Here is a 24,546-nt window from a genome sequence, read left to right on the forward strand (position 1 = left end):
GTAAAGACAGGGTTTCACCATGTTGGCCAGGCTGGTCTCGAACTCCTGACCCCAGGTGATCCACTTGCCTTGGCCTCCCAAAGCCCTGGGATTACAGGCATGAGCCATCGCACCTGGCTGACATGAGCTTTTCTCTAGGAGACATTGAAACATGTCTGGGCCAAGCATCTGGTGATGTTACTCTTCTCTCCTGCCTGGGCCCTGGCCACAGAAGGGAGAGTGACTTATCCCTAGGCCCAGCATGCAGGTGACATAATTTTTCTGCCTAATCTCTGTCCATAGGGGACATTGTGACATGTCCCTGGGACCATAAACTAGATGATATGACTCTTTTTGTCTCTGAGACCTGTCCACAGGTCTTTTTTTTTTTTTAGATAGGGTCTCACTCTGTTGCCCAGGCTGGAGTACAGTGGCGTGATCTCGGCTCACTGCAAACTCTGCCTCCCAGGTTCAAGTGATTCTCCTGCCTCAGCCTCATGAATAGCTGAGATTACAGGCATGTACCACCATGCCTGGTTAAATTTTTTTTTCATTTTTAGTAAAGACGAGGTTTCACCATGTCGGCTAGACTGTTCTTGAACTCCTAATCTCAAGTTATCTGCCTACCTTGGTCTCCCAAAATGCTGGCATTACAGGCATCAGCCACCACGCCCAGCCCGTGCCATATTTTTTGACCTAGCAACAAGGTTATGTGACTCTTCTCTACTGCTTGGACCCTGTGTACATTCTGTATATTGAAGTATGGCTAGGTCCGACACCTAGGTGATTTGACTCTCCTCTCCACGCGGCCTTCTAATAGGGGAATTCTGACATATCTCTTTGTCTGTCACCTGAGTGATATGACTCTCCTTTTCTACCTGAACCCTGTAAAAAGAAGGGATTGTGACATATCACTGGACCCAGCAACTAGGTGATATTACTTTCTTTTTTTACCTGGGCCTATTGTATTTTGGGTATTATGACATATTGCCGGGTCAAACCAAATGGGTGAAAGGCTCTTGCCTGGGCCGTGCCCACAAGAGGCCTTTGTTACATATCTGTGCATCCATTACTTTGGAGGCGTGACTCTCTTCCATCTGCACCATGCCCATACAGAGCATCGTGACATGTCTCTGGGTTCAGCAACCAGATGGTATATATTTTGTGCCCAGCCTTGCCTGCAGAGAGACATAGCCGGACCCACTACCCAAGTGATGTGACTTTGATGTCTGTGCCTTGCTTTCAGGAGGGAATTTTAGGGTAACAGAACCCTGTCCAGGCAACCAAGCGATATGCCTCGTTTCTTCCCTGGAAAAATTGTGATATATTCCTGACCCAGCACCCAGGTGATGTTATTCTCTCATTTGCTTTCTACTCACAGGTTGGATTGTGACTTACACTTTAGCCTAGCTCACAGTTGTGATGATGACACTCGTACCACAAATCAGCCAGTAGGGGAGATACTGGCACTTGTAGCTAAACCTAGAGAAACAGGTAAATTATTGGGTCTTCTCTAAGTGAGAACATCATAAAGGATAACCATTCTTTCAGAGTTTGTATAAAGTCTTCGGATGGTACAGAGAGTGTCGTCACAGGGTCAAGCACACAGGTGAGACTGTGTTTCTCATACGAACAACCTACCAAATGTTGGCATTGTCACCCTCACAGATGGGCAGAGCCCGCTGGAAAGATCCTGGATTTCACACATCGATGTAGTCCACAGTAAAAATTGTGACTGTCATATGTGATCATGCGACCACAGTCAAAGTGGTGACTCATTTCAAAACAAAGCTCATAGGCAGGTGAGGACTGTCCTCTCTGGACCTCGCCAATTGGAGAGATGTTGACTCTAACACATGGGCTTAGGTCCATAAGTACGATTATCAGTTCATACTAGAACAGAATTCTCAGAGCAAATTGTGACTATCATGCATATTGTGTAAAGCCCTCAGATGGTAACAGTTTTGTAACAGGGCCCAGCACACAGGTGACATTGTGATACTCATACACACAGTCAGCCAACAGTAAAGATTGTCATCTTTTCATATGAACACAGCTCACTGTTGAAGTTCTGAATCTCACACCCAGAGATAGCCAAAAGTTGGAAAATTGACTCGGTCCGCATGTGGGCTGGTGACTGTCAGGCCAAGATTCAGCATATCTGGCCGGGCGTGGTGGCTCAAGACTGTAATCCCAGCACTTTGGGAGGCCGAGACGGGCGGATCACGAGGTCAGGAGATCGAGACCATCCTGGCTAACACGGTGAAACCCCGTCTCTACTAAAAAAAATACAAAAAAACTAGCCGGGAGAGGTGGCCGGTGCCTGTAGTCCCAGCTACTCCGGAGGCTGAGGCAGGAGAATGGCATGAACCCGGGAGGCAGAGCTTGCAGTGAGCTGAGATCCGGCCACTGCACTCCAGCCTGGGCGACAGAGCGAGACTCCGTCTCAAAAAAAAAAAAAAAAGATTCAGCATATCTGTGAGGCTGTGAGTCCACTAAGGGGACACAGTCCACTGCAAAGATTGAGGCTCTCATGCAGGTATCCAGTCCACCACTGAGATTGTCACTTGTGTACTCAGACTCAACATACAAAAGGTGTTGACTCTAATACCTAGAAATGGGACATGTGTGGAATTGTTAATTTTTTTTTTTTTTTGAGACGGAGTTTCAATCTTGTTGCTCAGGCTGGAGTGCAATGGTGCAATTTTGGCTCACTACAACCTCCGCCTCCTGGGTTCAAGCGATTCTCCTACCTCAGCCTCCTGAGTAGCTGGAATTACAGGTGCCCACCACAGTACCCGGCTAATTTTTTGTATTTTTAGTAGAGATGGGGTTTCACCATATTGGCCAGGCTGGTCTCAAACTCCTGACCTTATGTGATCCACTTGCCTCAGTCTCCCAAAGTGCTGGGATTACAAGCGTGAGCCACCACACCCGGCAGGATTGCTAATTTTATCCCCACATTTTCCTGCAACTGTGACTGTAACATACACCTCTGCCCAGCACCTAAGTGATTTGACTTTTCTGTCTGGTACCTAGTCCACAAATCAGGTTGTGATACATTGCTGGACCCAACACTAGGTGGTATGACTCTGTACTTTTGCCTCGGCACTGCCCACATGGGACATTGTGACATATCACTGGGCCCCAGACCCTGGTTACGTAACTCTCTTACCTGTAACCTGCCTTTATGGGCCATTGTGACATATTGCCATTTGCAACATCCAGGTTATGTAACTGTCCTTGCTGAGTCCTGCCTACAGGAAGCCTTATGATCTATCTGTGTATCCATCATCCAGGTAATGTGACTCTTTCTCCCAGGTCCCTGCTCATAGAAAGGATTGTTAGTTATCACTGAGCCCAGTGCCTAGCTGATGTAATTCTTCTACATGTGTTCTGCTTACAGTGTACATTGTAACGTACTGCTGGGCCGAACACTAAGGTGATGTTACATTTTTGCCTTAGCATTTTTTCATCAGACATTGTGACATATTGTTAGGCTCAGAACCAAGGTGATGTGATTCTTCTGCCTGAACCCTGCTCAAGAGTCAACACCTTTTGCCCAACAAGAATAGTGCCATATTTGTGAATCCATCATCTATGTGATGTGACTCTCTTACTTGGATTTTGCCTATAAGAGAGATTGCGACATATCACAGGGCCCAGCACCTAGATAATGTGACTCTTCTTTCCTGCCATGGCCATGCTCCCATAAAAGAGAGTGACTTATCCCTGGGATCAGCCCACAGGCTATGTGATTGTTCTGCCTAGTCCCTGTCTACAGGGGTTAGTGACATATCTCTTGGTCCCATTCCTCTTCTCCCTGGGACCTGTCCACAGTGGGGATTGTGACATATCACTTGGCCTAGCACCTATGTGATGCGACTCTTCTCGTGCTTTGGCCCTGCCCACTGGTTGGTTGTGATATGTAGGTGGAACCAGCTCTTAGGTTATGTGATCTTTCTCTTTCTTCTGAGCCCTACTCTCCCGAGACCAGCTCAGTCATGGAGACCCTGACCCAGTGGCGCTAGAGGAATTAAAGACACCACACAGAAATATAGCGTGTGGAGTGGGAAATCATGGGTCTCACAGCCTTCAGAGCTGAGAGCCTCAAACAGAGATTTACCCAGAGATTTATTTATTGACAGCAAGCCAGTGATAAGCGTTGTTTCTATAGATTATAGATTAACTAAAAGTATTCCTTATGGAAGCAAAGGGATGGGCCGAAATAAAGGGATGGGTCTGGCTAGTTATCTGCAGCAGGAGCATGTCCTTAAGGCACAGATCCCTCATGCTATTGTTTGTGGTTTAGGAATGCCTTAAGCGATTTTCCACCCTGGGTGGGCCAGGTGTTCCTTGCCCTCATTCCGGTAAACCAACAACCTTCCAGCATTGGCATCATAGCCATCACTAACATGTCACAGTGCTGCAGAGCTTTTGTTTATGGCCAGTTTTGGGCCTTTTTATGACCAGATTTGGGGGCCTGTTCCCAACACTACTCACAGGGGACACTGTGACATATCTCTGGGCCTCTCACCTAGATGATGTGACTTTTTTTGCCAGGGCTCTTTTCTCAGAGGGTACTGTGATATTTCAGGATCTGTGAACCTAGGTGATGTGACTCTCTTCTACTGCTTGGGCTCTGCCTGAGATGTGACTTTTTTTTTTTCCTGGGCTTTGCATACATTGTATATTGTGATATATGACGGGGTCTAAGACCCAGGTAATATGACTCTAACTCATGGGTTCTGTTCAGAAGGGTATTATGACATGTCTTTTTGTTCATCACTTAGGTGTTATGACTCTTGTCTTTTCATTGGAACTTGCCAAGAAGGGTGATTGTGACATATCACTGGACCCAGCACCTTGGTGTTGTGACTCTCCTCTCCTCCTTGGGCCCTGCATACATTGTGTCTATTGAAATATGGCTGGTCCAACACCTAGGTAATGTGATTCTCCTGCATAGGCCCTGCTAATAGGGCAATTATGACATACATTTTGTTTATCACTTAAGTGATGTTACTCTTTTTTTCTTCCTGAATCCTGTAAAAGGGGGGGATTGTGATCCTAACACTGGACCCGGCACATAAGTAATACGAGTTTCCTGCATAGGCTCTGTTCAGAAGGGTATTATGACCTATCTGTTTGTTCATCACTTAGGTGTTGTGACTCGTTTTTTGACTGGAACCTGCCGAAAAAGGTGATTGTGACATATTACTGGACCCAGCACCTAGGTGATGTGACTGTCTTTTTTTCCTGGGCCTCACATATTTTGGGTATTGTGATGTATAGCTGGCCTCAACACCTAGCGGCTAGGGAGCTCCTTTCTTGACTGTTCCCACAAATGACTTATCTCTGCTATGACCGCCTATGACACATGACCTAAATATGTGACTCTTCTTTTCTGCCTGCACCTTGCTAACAGAGAAGATTGTGACAAATTGCTAAGCGCCGTGTATCTTGTGCTGACCTCCTATCTCAGCCTGTGACCAAGAATGCCTAACTTCTGGGGAATGCAGCCCTGTAGGTCTCAACCTCGATTTACTCAGCCACTATTCAAAATAGAGTCACTCTGGTTTAAATGCCTCTGACATTAAGATACACTGTAAAATTATGAAAAAAGTTTATTTGAATTTTAGCAAATGAGAAATGAAATAATTAGAATGGGCTATTCTGAACGATATAGCATTAGTTATATTTGTGTTTGAGTTTTCTATTAACCTATATTTGTTACTTATGAATAGATATCTTGTTTTATTCTGTCTAAACAGATACACTAGGTGGGGTGTGGTGGCTCATGCCTGTAATCCCAGCACTTTGGGAGGCCGAGGCAAGTGGATTACCTGAGGTCAAGAGTTTGAGACAAGCCTGACCAACATGGGAAAACACGGTTTCTACTAAAAATACAAAAATTAATTGGCCATGGTGGCGGGTGCCTGTAATCCCAGCTACTTAGGAGGCTGAGGCAGGAGAATCGCTTGAACCCAAGAGACGGAGGTTGCAGTAAGCCAATATCATGCCACTGCGTTCCACCCTGGGTGACAGAGCGAGACTCTCTCTCAAAAAATAAGATAAAATAAGTGGCTGGGCATGCTGGCTCATGCCTGTAATCCCAACACTTTGGGAGGCTGAGGAGGGTGGATCACAAGGTCAGGAGTTCAAGACCAGCCTGGCCAAGATGATAAAACCCTGTCTCTACTAAAAATACAAAAATTAGCCGCGTGTGTTGGCAGGTGCCTGTAATCCCAGCTACTCGGGAGGCCGAGGCAGAGAATTGCTTGAACCTGGGACGCAGAGGTTGCAGTGAGCCGAGATCTCACCATTGCAGTCCAGCCTGGGTGACAGAGCGAGACTCTGTCCCAAAAAATAAATGAATAAATAAAATAAAAAACAAACAGATAAACTAGATAACCAGACTGACCAACATGGGGAAGCCCTGTCTCTACTATGCAGTCCCAGCTACTCAGGAGGCTGAGGCAGGAAATCTCCTTGAGCCTGGGAGGCAGAGGTTGCAGTGAGCTGAGATCACCTCACTGTTTTCCAAACTGGGCAAGGGAGTTTGGGAGGGAGGGAGGGAGACTCTATCTCAAAAAAATAAAAGGGGTCCCCGCTTTAAAAGGAAAATAAATCTCATAACGGCAAAATCACTAAGCCAATGGAAAAGTCAAGCTGGGAACTATGTCAAGCAAAAAATAAAAATAAAAGGGGTCCCCGCTTTAAAAGGAAAATAAATCTTACAACGGCAAAATCACTAAGCCAATGGAAAAGTCAAGCTGGGAACTATGTCAGGCAAACGTGCTTCCCATGTTATTTCTAAATAACATAGTTGCAAAGATAAAAAAGCTACATACCTTTTTCACAATTTGCCCACAAGAAAATTCCTTCTGAACAGGTAACAGAACTCAGTCATCCCTCTGAGACTCACCTGAGATAAATGCATATCTGATTACTCCCTCTGCCCTATTGTTAATTTAAAAATGCAGATTTAGGCCAGGCTCAGTGGCTTACTCCTGTCATCCAAGCACTTTGGGAGGCTGAGGTGGGCAGGTCACCTGAGGTCAGGAGTTTGAGACCAGCTTGGCCAACATGAGGAAGCCCTGTCTCTACTAAAATTACAAAAATTAGCTGGGCATGGTGGCATATGCCTGTACTCCCAGCTACTGGAGTGGGTGGGGAGGCAGGGAGAGCTGAAGTAGTAGAATCGCTTGAACTCAGGAGGCAGAGGTTGCAGTAAGCTGAGACCGCGCCACTGCACTCCAGCCTGGGTGGGAAAGTGAGACTCCATCTCAAAAAAAAAGAAAAAATTGCAGATTCACTGAGCCACACTAAATCGTATATTCAGTGGAAGGTTGATCAAGGACACAAAAGATTCCAACCTTTGTGTCTTGTCTACTTATGACCTGGAAGCCCACACCTCAAGTTGTCCTGCCTTACCAGACCAAACCAATATACATCTTACACATATTGATTGATGTCTCATGTCTTCCTAAAGTGTGTAAAAGCAAGCTGTACCCCTACCATCTTGGACACATGTCGTCAGGAACTCCTGGGGCTGTGTCACAAGCTTGTCCTTAACCTTGGCAAAATAAACTTTCTCGATTGATTGAGACTTGTCTCAGATACCTTTTTGTTTACACAGCCAAGGCCTTGCTACCTGGTCAGTACTGCACCCCAGACTGATGCATCACCATTGCAGGGACTCTGGTTTCTGGTCTTTTTTTTTTTTTTTTTTTTTTTTTGAGATGGAGTCTTGCTTCATCACGCAGGCTAGAGTGCAGTAGTACACGATCTTGGCTCACTGCAACCTCCGCCTCCTAGGTTCAAGTGATTCTTGTGTCACAGCCTCCAGAGTAGCTGGGATTACAGGCATGTGCCACCACGCCTGGCTAATTTTTGTAATTTTAGTAGAGATGGGGTTTCACCATGTGGGCCAGGCTGGTATCAAACTCCTGACCTCAAGTGATCTGCCCACCTCGGTCTCCCAAAGTACTGGGATTACAGACGTGAGCCACTGTGCCCAGCCCAAATATCAGAAAGTATTTTAATTTTGACATATTTGACAGGCTTCCTAAAATCAAATATCAGCTTAAAAATTGTTTGTTTTTGACCCCTAACTCTTGGATTCTGCAGAGGGCCAATGCAGCATCCAAAAGAGTAATGAACGGAATTATTTGATATGTCACATTACATGGGAAGGGTTTTCAAATTAAAAATAATGTTTGACCTGCTTCAACTTATATTTTAATAAATATGTTTTTGATATTTATTTTAAAATTGTATAAAATTTCTAAAAATCTAATATATCTGAGTATATGCTAGTAGTCATAATTAGGTTATTGTGATAAGTTATTGTGGGCCACAGATATCTTTTTGTTTCTTCATAACCGTTTAAGTCATTTGCACAGTTAATGGTTTAATTCTGATATAGTTTCTAAAAACTTCGAAAGCATACACCATCCTAGATTACTGCATCTCTAAGGAGGTTCATTAAAAGATGGAAAGGGCCCAGACAAGTGGAGTACAGGTTTCTGATCATTTTAGAATCATATTGTTTTGACTGGGTAAGGATTGTTTGGATTCTAATGAAGAGAACTGCTAACCCAGGCAAAACAAAAATTAATTAAATATTAGGAAAATATTCTGCCACATATTATGCTGAATCAGCCAGTACTGAAATTTTTTAGATATACCATTTGAATAAACTCTGTGGCCTAAATCAAATTACCTATGATAACCCCTCAGTTATCAGTGCTGTGCCCCTAAATTGGAGAAACAAACCTGGTATTTAAGATGACATAAATTAGCAGGGTGCAGTGGCTCACCTGTAATCCCAGCACGTTGGGAGGCCGAGGTGGGTGAATCACCTGAGGTTAGGAATTTGAGACCAGCCTGGCCAACATGGTGAAACTCCGTCTCTACTAAAAAGACAAAAATTGCCCAGGTGTGGTGGCGAGCACCTGTAATCGCAGCTACTTGGGAGGCTAAGGCAGGAGAATCACTTGAACCCAGGAGGTTGGAGGTTGCAGTGAGCCAAGACTGTGCCATTGCACTCCAGCCTGGGTGACAGAGGGAGATTCTGTCTCAAAAAAGAAAAAAAAAAAGGACATAAATTTAATGTTAAGTGTGGACTCATAAAGAACCTAGACAGCCAGCAAGCCATTTGTTTATTCTTGATTTCTTAAAACTTCCATTATTAAAAGCTCTGCATTCCATTACTCATCACAGAAGAGAAAATAACCTAAATTAAATATGAATTAAGTGTGTGTGTGTGTGTGTGTGTGTGTGTGGTGACTATTCCAAATTACTAAAACAGATTAAGACCAATTTTTTTTTGTCAAACATATAATTCTGAGAAACAATCAAAACTTCGTGTACATTTCTGCTATCTAATAGGCTATTTAAGCACTTACACAGACATTTTATACAGTTGTCATTTTTAATGCATGTTCTCTGATAGTATAAAAGCTTTCTCATGCAAGAAGGCTGATGTTATAATGGTAGCTAAAAGAATATTAGAAAATACGTTTTTTTCATGGGACATTTCTGAAAGGTCTCTAATGATCAAGATACTTATTTCACTAGACATGTTGTAAAACTGTTAAATAAGGTATTGTTCCTGGATCAAACTGAGGGTCGGGCTACTATTTCTCACGGCCCAATAACGAGATGCAGATGAACTGGGGAGGAAGAGAGTTTTATTTCTGCAATCGGTTACAGGGAGAAGGCCTGGAAATTATCACCAGACCAACTCAAAATTACAACGTTTTCCAGAGCTTATGTACCTTCTAAGCTATATGTCTACATGTAAGTGTGCATTCAACTAAAGAGATAAGTGATTAACTTCCTTTATTTAATCTGTAACTAAGGTCTTGAAGACCTTCCCCCACAGCCTCAGTAAATTTACTTAATCTAAATGGGTCTAGGTGCTGGGGTGATTACCCTTATCTTGTCTCCTGCTAAATCACAGTGGTTTGGTGAGTTCCTTCAGATCTCCAATAAACTTGTTTGTGGAGGCCTGGGGAATTTCTTCAGACCCCCAATAAAACTTGTTTAATCCCATAAGGCCCAGGAAAGGCCTAGGCGAAACTCCTGATGGGCTTTTGTTACATCCCAGCCTTTGTATAAGGTCACTGGCTTTTTTTTTTTTTTTTTTTTTTTTTTTTGGAGACGGAGTCTCACTCTGTTACCAGGCTGGAGTGCAGCAGCACAATCTTGGCTCACTGCAGCCTCTGCCTCCAGGGTTCAAGCCATTCTCCTGCCTCGGCCTCCCAAGTAGCTGGGACTACAGGTGTGTGCCACCACACCCAGCTAATTTTTTTGTATTTTTAGTAGAGACGGGGTTTCACCACGTTGGCCAGGATGGTCTCGATCTATTGACCTCGTGATCTGCCTGCCTCGGCCTCCCAAAGTGCTGGGATTACAGGCGTGAGCCACCACGTCCAGCTGGTCACTGGCTTTTAATACTTTACTTAACCACTCAGTCAGTACTGAAACAGTTGTTAGTGAGGTCTGGCCTGCCACAGTATTACAGATACAATAGTATTGAGCAAAGCTAACTAAATTGACTGGATTGCTTTTGTAACTGCAGATTTACTTAGAATGGAAAAAATATGTTGACCCTTATAAAATAGTCATTAGAAGGCCTATGTGCATAATAGAACCTCATGCGTCTTCTGCTACTAAAGTCTAACATTACTAAATTCAACAAGGCTTCAATGCATTATGGCAGAGCACATTTTCACCAGGTGAAGAAAGCCTTTACTAGTCTACTGACTGAGGAGAGTAAAACCCTTTATAATCAAGAACCCAGAGAATGAATCTGCCTGCCACCTACCCCGAAGCAAGACTTCGAGACCTTGAACATTGGATTGATAATCTCACAACTTAGAAGAGCCCCTCCAAACTCTTGCAATTGTAAACCCATAGGAGATTTTAAGGTAAAGCTAACCAGGAAAGTTTGTCCTCAAAAGCAGATGGCCGTCTCCATGTAGATAGCTTTTTTTCACAAGATCAAAAATCAAGACATCTCGTTATCATGACACTCTTAGTTCACAGTTTGTTTATGGTTCTGCAGACAACAGAAATTTTAAAAAGTGGTCTCTTGTGTGCACTCATGGGGGTATACTTACATGTAGAGAATTTTGCAGTCAACATTATATATGAGGAAACTTATTCCTTGAAAGGTAAAAGAGGAAGGGCCAATGTGGGTGAGAAGTTTTAATGAAACATTTGTTTTCTCACAATACCAAAAACAGAATATTGGTCCACTGCTCTTAACCTATTTCATAAGTTAAAAAGAACTTATTCAGAATAGGTTAAAGAGCATTGCCCGGAGGCCATTACTCTTCTGAATGGGTATCATTGTTTAGAGTAAATGAGGCAATGGTTACAAATTTATCCCTCTCAATAGAGCTCTATAGCAGATTATACCATAAAGGCTATGCTTACACAATAGACTTTAAATTTTCTCACAGAGTTGTGCCAAATATAATTTCTTTTGATTACTTACTGGATAAATATATATCTGTGCAGTTGCTAATAGCTGCCTATGGAGAACTACAGCAGGTATTATAGAGATGCAGTTGTGGATGATTCATGAACAGGCTGATTAGATGAAATGAGTAGACCATTTATCTAGCTAATTATTTGATCTATTTAATTTTAGTTGGTTGTTCATGGGGACCCTGGCTAAAAAGCATGCTTCAAACTCTTGGTATTATCCTCCTGATAGTCAAATTAGTAATCTTCCTACTGCACTGTATTCTCTCAAAAGATATAAACGTTTGAATATAGTCATTTGTAGAATGTCAAATGGTCTCTCTTTAACTAGAATGACAGAAACTCAAAGACATATGTGACTATGAAGACACCACAACCTATGAATGACATGCTAAGGACAAAAAACAAAAATAGTGGAAACTGAGAGTGGCACTAAAGAACCGAGTTTTGGTCACACTATGACCTATGTAAGAACTTAACCAAATAGGGGGAATTTTTTAAAGAAAACTATTGGAGGCCATAATTCTGGACTGAGCTTATGCACTAGGTCCAAACCAAACCAAAATGAGTCACTCATGCTAGATGTGACATAATTAAACTAAAATTTTAAGGCAATAGGTAGATTCTAAAACTGGCCAGGTTTTGTTTTTCTTCTGTAAATAGCAGATTTCAACACAAGGAAGTCCCTGTACTCTAACACTTTAAAAAACAAATAAAAATCATTTCAAAATAATAAGCTGAAGTTTTTATTTCCACTTTACAAACCCACAGTTCTGCTATTTCACAGTCAGATTTGAGTCCAAATAAGTACATTTTTGATGGTGACAAAGTGATATTAATGTCTAAAGTTTTGGTCTCAAACTTGAGAAGATGACAAAAGAGAGAAATTGTTAAATTAGTTATAGCCTAAAGCTTCCCTCTTTTATGTTTAATTTTGGTGAATAGGATTTTTTTTTTTTTTTTTTTTTTTTTGAGACAGAGTCTCGCTCTGCCGCCCAGGCTGGAGTGCAGTGGCATGATCTTGGCTCACTGCAAGCTCTGCCTCCCGGGTTCACGCCATTCTCCTGCCTCAGCCTCCCGAGTAGCTGGGACTACAGGCGCCCGCCACCTCGCCCGGCTAGTTTTTTTGTATTTTTTAGTAGAGACGGGGTTTCACTGTGTCAGCCAGGATGGTCTCGATCTCCTGACCTCGTGATCCGCCCGTCTCGGCCTCCCAAAGTGCTGGGATTACAGGCTTGAGCCACCGCGCCCGGCCTTTTTTTTTTTTTTTTTTTTTTTTTTTTAACATAGTAAACTTAGTGTTCAAATAGGACAAATCTTAAGCTGTAATAAATCTGGCTGTTTCTGAACCTCACTTCCATTTTCTATATGTCATTTTGCTTTTCTGGTTCATAAATCTTTTACCAACATGTGGCTGTGCTGGAGTCTCTCCGAGCTACTCTGGATCCATAGGTTACCTGATTTGCAAATCACGATTTGCTCATTTAAACTCTGTTAAATTTAATTTTTCTAAAGTTTTCTTCTTTTACAAATTTTCAAATTTTTTAATACTGAAAATAAATAATGTGTTATTGAGCTTTGATTTTCTAAACTCATTCCACAGCTATTTTCTCAAATAATAATAATAATAGTTATTATTACTATTTTTGAGTCAGAGTCTCACTCTACCACCCTGGCTAGAGTGTGGTATAACTAATCATGGCTCACTGAAGCCTTAATCTTCCAGGCTCAAGCAATTCTCCTGCCCCAGCCACCTGAGTAGCTGGGACTACAGGCATGCAAAATCATGCCTAATTTTTAATTTTTTTTCATGGACACTGGATCTCACTATGTTGCCCAGGCTGCTCTTGAACTCCTGAGCTCAACTGATTCTCCTATTTCAGCTTCCCAAAGTGCTAGAATTACAGGTATGAGCCACCATATACTTCTGCAATTTCTTGACAAGATTATTCTCAATAATAAACAGTGCTATATGCACACAAATATAAAGGGAATCTGGCTTCTATTTTAGAAGTTTCACTCTCCAGGATTTCAAAGGTCTAGGGCAGCTACTTTAGTATTATAGTTTGATCTATGGAGGTGCACGGGCTTTGGAGTCAGAGTGTTGATCCTGAAGGCGGGGTGCGGTGGCTCACGCCTATAATTCCAGCACTTTGGGAGGCCGAGACAGGTGAATTGCTTGAGGTCAGGTGTATGAGACCAGTCTGGCTAACATGGCAAAACCCCATCTGTGCTAAAATAAAAAATTAGCTGAGTGTGGTAGTATGCGCCTGTAATTCCAGCTACTCAGGAGGCTGAGGCATGAGAATTGCTTGAACCCAGGAGGCGGAGGTTGCTGTGAGCCAAGATTGTGCCACTGCACTCCAGCCTGGGCAACAGAGCAAGACTTCATCTTAAAAAAAACAAAAACAAAACAGTTGATACTGAGTCTCAACCCAGCCAGTTAGTAGCTGTGGTTCTTTGGACAAGCTTTCTTGATGTGAAAGAGGTTGTATGAACCACATATGCAAAAAAAGGCAGAATGACACTGATTGCAAAAACTGTAGCAAGTTTTCATGCCTCCTATATCCATTGCCAGGTGCTTTCATAGCTGTTGCCACTGAAATACAGAATTTGTTTTCCAAACCATAGATCTGGCTGATCTTACCTGCTCAGGACAGTAGAAAGCTGTAAACATGATAATGTGCTAGTTTGGGGCCTAGGCTCGAATGGTCTTGACTGCTTCTGTTTTTCTTTCAGAATGCTGCCATCTCCATGACGGCCCATGTTAGCCAGGTGGAAAATAAGATACCATGGGGAGGAGAAGCAAGGTGCCCCTGTTGACAGCCCCAGAAGCAGAAGCTCACCCTCAGAAACACAGCTGCCTAGTGAAAAGACAGCTGATGGTACACGTCTGAAGGAGCTCAGTTGAGCCCAGCCTAAATGGCTGAACACCTCAATTACAAGCAAATAAGTTTTGGATGGTTTGTTATGCTGCAATAGCTAACTAATACATGTACCCTGTGCAGATGGAATGCCAGGATTCAGTCACAGGTTGATTACTAGTTACCTTCTGACAGTGGACACCCTAAAGGTATTGCCTTTTTTTTTTTCCTCCTGATTTGAAGTTGTATGTCTCCTAAGACAATGTTGGGTAATGCAGAAATACAGCTAGACATGTATGTGTGTGATTGGTGCTTTTACTCACACAGTACCCCACACCACAGGAGAAAACAACCACAGCCTGACCATTAGGGCCAAGGCCAAATAGCAAAATAAGTTTGCCTTTAATTTGTTTTCTTCATATCTAAAAGTTGGAGGTTAAGAACTGTGTACAGACCTGAAGACAGAGTTTTCTTTTCCTGGGGCCCCAGAATTTTTTGTTCACTGTCTGATCTCTGGATGAAGGGTGGACCACAGGTGGCAAGCAGTGGTCTACCTGTGGTTATTTTATTCTTGCTGCCCTCTGCCCTTGCTATGGCCACTATCTGTCCCACCCTCAGAACTGAAGATAGATGTTAGTAGAGACAGGCTGTCCCCTCACCTCTGGCAGAAAAGGGATGTTCAGGGCCTCCACCCACCTGACATCAGAGCTGCGCTTCAACGTGGTAGCTGTTGGCCATGTGTGGCTCCTGGGTGCCTGGAATGTGCCTGGTCTGAACTGCAATTTGCTAGAAAAGTAAAATACAGAGTTGGTTTCGAAGATTTAGTTCCAAAAATATATATAGTGCCTTAATAATTACATATTGCTGTGAACCCAGAATCTGAGACAGGTCTCAGTTAATTTAGAAAGTGTATTTTGCCAAGGTTGAGAACATGCCTATGACATAGCTTCAGGAAGTCTTGAGGACACCTGCCCAAGGTGGTCAGGGAATATCTTGGTTTTATACGTTTTAGGGAGACATGAGACATCAATCAACATATGAAAGAGGTACATTGGTTCGGTCTGAAAAGGTGGGATAACTTGAAGCAAAGGCAGGAAGACATGAAGCTGGAGGGAGCTTCCAGGTCACAGATAGGTGGTCACATTCTTTTGAGTTTCTGATTAGCCTTTAGTTTCCAGCTTGAGTTTTCCTTAGTAATTTTGGGGGCCCAAGATATTTTCCTTCCACGTAGCTCACATATTAAAATGACAATATTTTAAACATATTGGGTTACATTATTACAATCAGTTCCACGTGTTTCATGTTTCTTTTTAAAGTTTGGCTACTAGAAAATTAAAAATTCACATGTGGCTCACATTTTATTTCAGAGGACTGCCTCCTTTTTAAAATGTTAGGCTGCCTGCTCAAAGGACCAGAAGCCAGGAAGGTGATAAAAGCTAAAACTTCAAAGTAATTGTTATTATATTATTTTCATCTGTGACTAGCCATATAGTATATTATTTATAAATGCATATGACCTTATACACAAGGTTCAATGCAAACACCCTCAAGGGTGGGCCTGGCTCAGCTCAGAGGAAAGTCTGCCTGAAAAAGCTGCAGCTAGGCTGTCACTCCTCATTCAGCCCAGCAACTGATCACACCTTCTGTCACTCAGGGCCTGAGGGGGTGGGTCTTAAACAGCATCCAATCAGGGACGCTGGGCTGGGGACAGTCCAATCAGGGACGCAGCTGGAGCGGACAGGACGGCTTCCGGAATATGGCGGGGCGTTTGGCTGTGGCTGCCTCCAGAGCTCCAGGTCTCATCTTCATTTCTGTGTCTTTTGTTCCTAGAGGCCCAGCCTGTGTGACCCTGTGACCTGCAGATATTGGGCGATCCAGAGTTAAGACTCCAGGGCCTCCTGGCAGCCTAGAAATGGTGAGTGCCGGGTCTGACATCCCGAGAGGGGGGGAGGGGCTGGTCGGAACCGTGGGAAGTGGCTGTGGCGGACTTAGGTCTCCCCGCAGTCAGCTCCACGATCTGCGCCCGGCGTTCTTGCCCAGCTGGGCCTCAGTCCCCTTCAACCATAAGATGGCGGCTGTGCTGATAGCTGGGTGCTGGGCATCCTGTCTCTTCCCTGCGGAGCGACTGTGCCCCGACCTGTAGCCCTGTCTGGGCAGCTCTGCACGCGCAATTCCGCAGTCTCTCCCAGATTGTGCAGGAACCATGGGAGGGGCGTCAGGGGAGAATCGTGACTCGGGGTATGGGTTCATGAGCGGGAAGAGCTTTGGTCTGTGGGGTTCCCAGTTCCCATTTTCTCCTATTGAAAATCTATGGGAGTGGCCGGGGGCGGTGGCTTACGCCTGTAATCCCAGCAGTTTGCTGGGAGGCAGGCGGATCACTGAGGTCCGGCATTCGAGAACAACCTGGCCAACATGGTGAAACCCCGTCTCTACTAAAAATACAAAAATTAGCCGAGTGTGGTGGCGGGCAGCTGTAATCCCAGCCATTCGGTAGGCTGAGGCACGAGAATCGCTTAAACCCAGGAGACCAAGATTGTGCCATTGCACTCCAGGCTGGTTGACACAATGAGACTGTCTCCAAAAAAAAAAAAAAAAAAAGGAGTCACCGCAAAACATTAAATAATTTAATCAAAGAGTGGTTCTAAAATTGTAAAGCACCCAGCTGTGGGATGTAGTTTGTGGTCCTTTGGAGGAACTTGAATGAAAGACTGTGCACGATACAAAAACGCAAATTCAGTAATCGGTTAGGTAGGGTTACGTAGTTTCTTAATTTCCATGTTGAGCGTACTAAATTTCCTGGTTATGTAATCAGAGCTTAATTCCAGTTTATAGTTTGTTAACCCTGTATTTGTTTTCCCCAATATAGTAATTTACAAAAAAAAAAATTTTTTTTGTGTTAGTTTTTTTTTTTTTTTTAAGACGAGTTTCGATCTTCTTGCCCAAGCTGGAGTGCAGTGTCGCGATCTCAGCTCACTGCAGCCTCCGCCTCTGTGTTTAAGTGATTCTCCTGTCTCAGCCTCCCGAGTAGCTGGGATTACAGGCATGCACCACCACGCCCAGCTAATTTTGTATTTTTAATAGAGACGGGGTTTCTCCATGTTGGTCAGGCTTGTCTCAAACTCCCGACCTCGGGTGATCCGCCCATCTTGGCCTCCCAAAGTGCTGGGATTACAGGCGTGAGCCACCGCACCCGTCTTGAGTTAGATTTTTTTAAAGTAGGAATTCAGGGACTACGGCCACCTCAGTCGAATTGCCTACCAGTTAACTATTTTCACTCCCTACACAAAACTGATCTTCTGCATTTTTCATAGGTGTCCTAAGCAGGGTCTCAAGTCTGCCCCCACGCCCCCTATTCCTCCAGCCTGACTCTGGTTTGCAGTAAAATACAGAATTTCCATTTCCTCCTGACAATCCCAAATGCCAACTCCCCCTCCCTAATTCACACTATTAACTATTTGTCCTTTAGTGTACATTTTTGATACCATATTTTAATTAAACATTTTTTGACAAAGCATTGGATGGCACATTTAAAAAGATTCGTTTTCTGTTTATAAATATTTTCCATAAGTAGAAAGCAAGGAATAATTTTCTGACACTGTATTGTAAAACAATCTTTGTCTCTTTTCCTTTTATCTTCTCTTGGTGTAGAGATCTCATGGGACTGTTCTGGCATCAAGGTTTTTCTTGGAATTTTTGTGGAGTGATGTGTCCTCAGCCACCCTTTAGTTTTATTCCTGGTCCTGGGTTTCAGTACTGTCTGAATAAACCAAGGTATCAGTCATGGCTATGTCTGCGAGACTGTCTAATGAATATTATTAACTCCTGGGTCATTCTCTCCCATGGGACAACCTGTGGTATGGAGTGTAGCCTCGTAAGGGAGCAGGTGGATGCCCTGGGGCTGAGAGGAATTTCCTGGTGTGCTCTTCCTTTGAAAACCTAACCCCTTCAGATGTTTGGATTGTCTTCACCCAGCCCAACTTTCCTTTCTTGCGGACACATTGCTGGTCAGCCAATCAGATGCTGGTATTGAGTTGAAAACAGAAATGATTTCTGCCCCTGCCCCCTAGATTCTCTACAGCTTGTGAAAAAAGTGTAGTATCTCTGCCAGGCACAGTGGCTCACGCCTGTACAAACCCAGCACTTTGGGAAGCCAAGACGGATGGATCACCTGAGGTCAGGAGTTTGAGACCAGTCTAGCCAACATGATGAAACCCCCTCTCTACTAAAAATACAAAATTAGCAGGGCGTGGTGGTGCATGCCTGTGATCCAGCTACTCAGAAGCTGAGGCAGGAGAATCACTTGAACTCAGGAGGCGGAGGTTGTGGTGAGCCAAGATGGCGCCATTGCACTCCAGCCTGTGCAACAAGAGTGAAACTCCGTCTCAAAAAAAAAAAAAAAAGGTGGTATCTCAAAAGGCAAAAGACACCCTGAATCCAGTGACATGAGGCAAAAAAATTGCAAAGTAAAATGCACTTGGGACACTCACTGGAACATAGTGCAGAGTCTCCGGAGAGGTTGGTTATTGAATACTTAAGTGAGCAGGATGGATGGGAGAATCTCTCAAGTGATTGAACTTGACACATGAGTCGGACACATCTGTTTTCTTATCAGCACTGCCACTTCCTGGGTTTGTCACTTTGAAAAGATTTGTTCACTTATATTGACTTCAATTTTTTTTTTTTTTTTTTTTTGAGACGGAGTCTCGCTCTGCCGCCCAGGCTGGAGTGCAGTGGCCAGATCTCAGCTCACTGCAAGCTCCGCCTCCCGGGTTCACGCCATTCTCCTGCCTCAGCCTCCCGAGTAGTTGGGACTACAGGCGCCTGCCACCGCGCCCGGCTAGTTTTTTTTTGTATTTTTTAGTAGAGACGGGGTTTCACCGTGTTAGCCAGGATGGTCTCGATCTCCTGACCTCGTGATCCGCCCGTCTCGGCCTCCCAAAGTGCTGGGATTACAGGCTTGAGCCACCGTGCCCGGCCTTGACTTCAGTTTTTTAACTCTAAATTGCAATTTGTTAGTAGAGCTTGAAAGGTAAGAAAATATTTACAAAGGGCATAAAAGAGGTGGGTTTCAGAAAAATCTAATCTATTTTTTTGTTGTTGTTAAAAATTCTCATGTACCTTTTTCTTAGAGTGAGTTTAGGAATTTTCTCAGGCATATTTTTTTTTATGGCTGGGTGATTTCAAACAGAATTCCAAGGCTTAGATTTTGGAATGTTACCAAAGAAAAGAATAGGGAAAATCTTGCTTCCATTTTGGCTGTGGAAAATGAATACATTTCCAGAAGAAAATGTTGTGGATAATAGGTGGGTTACATGAATTCATGAAAACAACAGTTGTTTTTGCAGGGTAAATTTCTGAGAGTGAATATCTCTGTTCTATATCCTGTCATCTTTATTTCAGAGTGTAATGATAAATTTTTTAGATGAAACTTGGTGCCTCCTACAAGTGTTCCCATATGACTAATTGTTTACTACATGAATTTTTTTTTTTTTTTTTTTTTTTTTTCAAACGGAGTCTCCCCGAAGACTGAGATGCAATGGTGCGATCTCGGCTCACTGCAATTTCCGCCTCCTGGGTTCAAGCAATTCTCCTGCCTCAGCCTCCCGAGTAGCTGGAACTACAGGTACACGCCACCATGTGTGGCTATTTTTGTATTTTAGTAGAGACGGGGTTTCACCATGTTGCCCAGGCTGGTCTCGAACTCCTGAGCTCTGGCAGTCTGCCCCTCCCAAAGTGCTAGGATTACAGGCATGAGCCACCGTGCCCGGCCTACTCCATGACTTTTTTTTATATTTTTATTTTTTTTTTTTGAGACGGAGTTTCGCACTTGTCGCCTAGGCTGGAATGCAGTGGCACGATCTCAGCTCACCGCAACCTCTGCCTCCCAGGTTCAAGTAATTCTCCTGCCTCAGCCTCCCTAGTAGCTGGGATTACAGGCATGTGCCACTACACCTGGCTAATTTTGTATTTTTAGTAGAGACGGGATTTCTCCATGTTGGTCGGGTTGGTCGAACTCCCGACCTCAGGTGATCCGCCCACCTCGGCCTCCCAAAGTGCTGGGATTATAGGCGTGAGCCACCACGCCTGGCAACTACATGATTTTTAATGGAAATAATAAAATATTATTATTATTTGTAAAGGAATAGATACTTTTGCTTTTCTTATTGAGGTATGAAATGTAAGCATTGTAAAATTGCCTTTTTTTTTTTTGAGATGGAGTCTTACTCTGTCACCCAGGCTGGACTGCAGCCCTCGCCTCCTGGGTTCAAGCGATTCTTCTGCCTCAGCCTCCTGAGTAGCTGGGTGTATAGGCGCACACCACCACGCCCAGCTAATTTTTGTATTTTTAGTAGAGACGGGATTTCACCATATTGGCCAGGCTGGTCTCGAACTCCTGACCTCGTTATCTACCTGCCTCAGCCTCCCAAAGTGCTGGGATTACAGGCGTGAGCCACCGTGCCGGGCCAAAATTGCCTTGTTTTTATATGAACATTGTTTGCATAATTTTGCTGGATTTTTCGAACACTTTTCAAAGACCAACTGAATAACTGACATAGAAATTAAAGCTTGAGCCCAGTGACTCCCAGCAAAGGCTAATATTGAGCCTGCAAAAGAAGGTTTTTTAAGGTCCAGTTAGTTCCTTCTGGGGAGCCTCCCCTGCAGGTGTCCCAGCCTGCTCACCCCAGCCATGGAAGGAGCCTTTATCCTGAGAGAAGCTACAGAGCCCTGGAAAGCTGGGGCCTCACAGGCAGATGCAGTTACGACTAAGGTGGAAGGGGACTGGGAGGATCTCACTGAAGATAAAGTTGTCCTTGTTTTGAGACAGTTTTTAGACTTTGTAAAATAGAACAAAGTTAGATTTGTGTAAAAAAAAATTGGATTATCAAGGAGTATTGCAACAGGAAGAAGTACCAACCATAAGAGCTTTAAGGATTGCAAAGTTTAGGCAGACAAAGGCTTTCTTTTTTTTTTTCCTTTCTGAGATGGAGTCTCACTCTTGTTACCCAGGCAGGAGTGCAGTGGCGCTATCTCGGCTCACTGCAACCTCCACCTCCCAGGCTCAAGCGATTCTCGTTACTCAGCCTCCCAGGTAGCTGGGATTATAGGCGCCCGCGACCACACCTGGCTGATATTTGTATTTTTAGTAGAGGCAGGGTTTCATCATGTTGGCCAGGCTGGTCTCAACTCCTTACCTCAGGTGATGACAAGGGTTTTCTGTCATAGGGATGAGCAAACAAGATTAGAAAAAAGATGGGAGGGGAATGGCAAATGGAGGGTAAAAAATCAGATTATAGATCAGACAATGTTTTATCCTGAAGTCAGCATGTTCTTAGAAGTGACATAGAATGGGGTTGTATGTTGGCTCAGATGGAAGGTAGCCCAAAGTCCAGGAGCCTCTTGGAAGGAGATAAATTTAAGTGAGGTCTGATATGGAAGTACAGGAAAGTGGTCCCAATACAGACTCCAAGATAGGGTTCTTTGATCTCACACAATAAAGAATTTAGGGTGAGTTCATAGAGTAAAGTGGAAGCATGTTTATTAAGAAAACAGAGGAAGAAAACAATTGCTACTTCACAGACGTAGCAGCCCAGAGGGCTGCTGGTTGACCACTTTGTGGTAATTTCTTGATTATATGCTAAACAAGGGGTGAATTACTTATGCCTCCCCTTTTTAGACCATATAGGGTAACTTCCTGATGTTGCCATGGCATTTGTAAACTGTTATGGCGCTGATAGGAGTGTAGCAGTGAGGACAGTCTTGGTTTTGGTGGGTTTTAGCTGGCCCCTTTACTGCAGTCTGTTTTATCAGCAAGGTCTTTATGACCTGTATTTTGTGCCAAGCTCTTATCTTATTACACGACTTAGAATACCTTAACTGTGGGCCGTGAGCAGTAATCCCAGCACTTTGGAAGGCTGAGGCGGGCGGATCACATGAGGTCAGGAGTTCGAGACAGCCTGACCAACATGATGAAACCCCATCTCTACTAAAAAAAATACAAAAATTAGCCGGGCATGGTGGTGGGCGCCTGTAATCCCAGCTACTCGGGAGACAGAGGCAGGAGAATCACTTGAACCGGGGTGGCAGAGGTTGCAGTGAGCTGAGATCACGCCACTGCACTCCAGCCTCGGTGACAGAAACAAGACTCCGTCCCCCCCACCCCACCCCCCGAAAAAAGGATGCCTTAACTTTTTGGGAATGCAGCCCAATAGGCTCTGCTTTATACGCCTCTGACAGAAGTATTTTATTTTTACCACTGAAGACAAATTCAGCTAATATTTTTATGAGAGCAAGAAGAAAATGTTCAGTCTATGTCTGGCTTATGTGACAGGTAAGAACAGAGAGCACCATCTAAATCTTAATGGGAAGGGTGTTTCTTTCCATGTGCTCCATGTTTCTGGAGCACCCAAAGGATAGAGAATTTTATTAATCACAGCTGTTTTCCAGGATTATCCATGTGCTTTTTAGTTTCCCACCTCTTCTCTTTTCCTATGCATTTCTTCCGTTTGACTTCTCCTGGATTGTATCTTTTATAATAAACTGATAAACATAACTACAGTGTTTGCTGAGTTCTGTGAGTAGCTCTGTCCAATTATTACACTTCAAAGAGGTTTTGAAAGTCCTGAATTTTTAAAAAGCTCAGAAGCATAGATGGGCCCATGGGGTTTGCGACTGGCATCTGCAGTGAGAACAATGTTGTGGGGACCGAGCCCTGAATCAGGGTCTGTGCTGACTCTGGGTGGTGTCAGAATTCAAATGTTAGACAATGAGTTGGTGCTGGAGAATTGCTCGATTCTCAGAGAACTACAGATTCAGTACCAGAAAAAAAGATATCTTGGAGGCCTGGCCTGGAATACAACTCTGGGTGTCTGGGAATGGGAGGCTGTGCTCTCCTGTACACAGGCCATTACACTGTCCATTGTCTTGTGATTCCAGGTGTCTTCTTAGGGTAAGAAAGGATGAAAACTTGGAACGATCTCTGATGATAGACCCTCTTTTCCCACAGGTGCCACCACGGGATTCCCACCCACTCACACACCCTCTAGACATTGACATGTCCACATCCCTCCCAGAATGAGGCACCATCCTCAGGAACTTCACCACAGCATTTCTGATCCCAGTGTTTCTTCCCAGAAATGCACAAAAGTGTGTACAAGTCTCCTGGAATGTTCCTACTCCCAGACACAATCTCTAGCAGCAACCTCTTTTTCTCCACCTACTTAAAGAGTTCTGGGCCACCTGTTCATAATCTTACCTGCCTCCATGGACCTAGAAATAAATCAGTACAGCCCCACCTGGGCTACTATCTGTAGCACAAACCAGTCTTTTCACCTACATAGCACTCTCCCGAACTAATCAAGTTTTTTCCTTTTATTTTTGTTCTAGGGATACACATGCAGGTTTATCATATAGATAAAATTGTGTCATGGAAGTTTGGTGTAGGTTATTTTGTCACTGAGATACTAAGCATAGCATCAAACAGGTATTGTTTCTGATTCTCTTTGTCTTTCTAACCCTCCACCCTCAAGTAGGCCTCAGTGCTTGTTCCTCTCTTTGTGTCCATGTGTTCTTGTTATTTAACTCTTATAAATGAGAACATGCATTTGGTTTCTTGTTTCTGCATTAGTTTTCTAAGGATAGTGGGCTTCACCTCCATCCATGTTGCTGCAAAGGACATGATCTTGTTCTTTTTTTTTTTTTTTTAATAACCACACAGCATTCCATGATGTTTATATACCATATATATTTTATACACACACACGCACGCACACACACACACACATTTATTTTATTTTATTTTATTTTATTTATTTATTTTTTGAGATGGAGTCTAGGTCTGTTACCCAGGCTGGAGTGCAGTTTTGCAATCTGGGCTCACTGCAACCTCCGCCTCCCAGATTCAAGCGATTTCTTCTGCCTCAGCCTCCCAAGTAGCTGGGATCACAGGCATGCACCATCACACCCAGCTGATTTTTGTATTTTTAGTAGAGACAGAGTTTCGCCATGTTGGCCAGGCTTTTCTCGAACTCCTGACCTCAAGTGATCCGCCCATCTCAGCCTCCCAAAGTGCTGAGATTACAGGCATGAGCCACTGTGCCCTGCCACCATATATATTTTTATTTTTAAAATTATTTTATTTTGTTTTATTTCCTTTTATTTTTTGAGATGGAGTCGCGCTCTGTCGCCGAGGCTGGAGTGCCGTGGC

The 24,546-nt window shown here is 43.7% G+C and overlaps 2 protein-coding genes and 2 long non-coding RNA genes across 7 annotated transcripts in view; all 4 read left to right on the forward strand.

Moving 5' to 3' along the window:
- Positions 1-24,546, forward strand: part of LOC693611 (uncharacterized) — a 156,593-nt gene that overhangs the window by 111,736 nt on the left and 20,311 nt on the right.
- On the forward strand, positions 2,097-14,639 carry LOC144336932 (uncharacterized). The gene is made up of 2 exons (XR_013409366.1): positions 2,097-4,923; positions 14,218-14,639. It is a non-coding gene; the product is annotated as an uncharacterized LOC144336932 (long non-coding RNA).
- On the forward strand, positions 7,694-12,197 carry LOC144336933 (uncharacterized). The gene is made up of 2 exons (XR_013409367.1): positions 7,694-7,751; positions 8,999-12,197. It is a non-coding gene; the product is annotated as an uncharacterized LOC144336933 (long non-coding RNA).
- The window catches only part of LOC693665 (zinc finger protein 429), a 43,790-nt gene continuing 35,321 nt past the window's right edge, over positions 16,078-24,546 (forward strand). For all 4 annotated transcript variants that reach the window (XM_077978638.1, XM_077978637.1, XM_077978641.1 and 1 more), the window contains exon 1: positions 16,078-16,257. In XM_077978638.1, the coding sequence (XP_077834764.1) occupies positions 16,255-16,257 (3 nt within the window). In that variant the 5' untranslated portion in view covers positions 16,078-16,254. The remainder of the gene's footprint in view (positions 16,258-24,546) is intronic.

The sequence above is a fragment of the Macaca mulatta genome, chromosome 19 (assembly GCF_049350105.2).
Source record: "Macaca mulatta isolate MMU2019108-1 chromosome 19, T2T-MMU8v2.0, whole genome shotgun sequence".
Lineage (NCBI taxonomy): Eukaryota > Metazoa > Chordata > Mammalia > Primates > Cercopithecidae > Macaca > Macaca mulatta.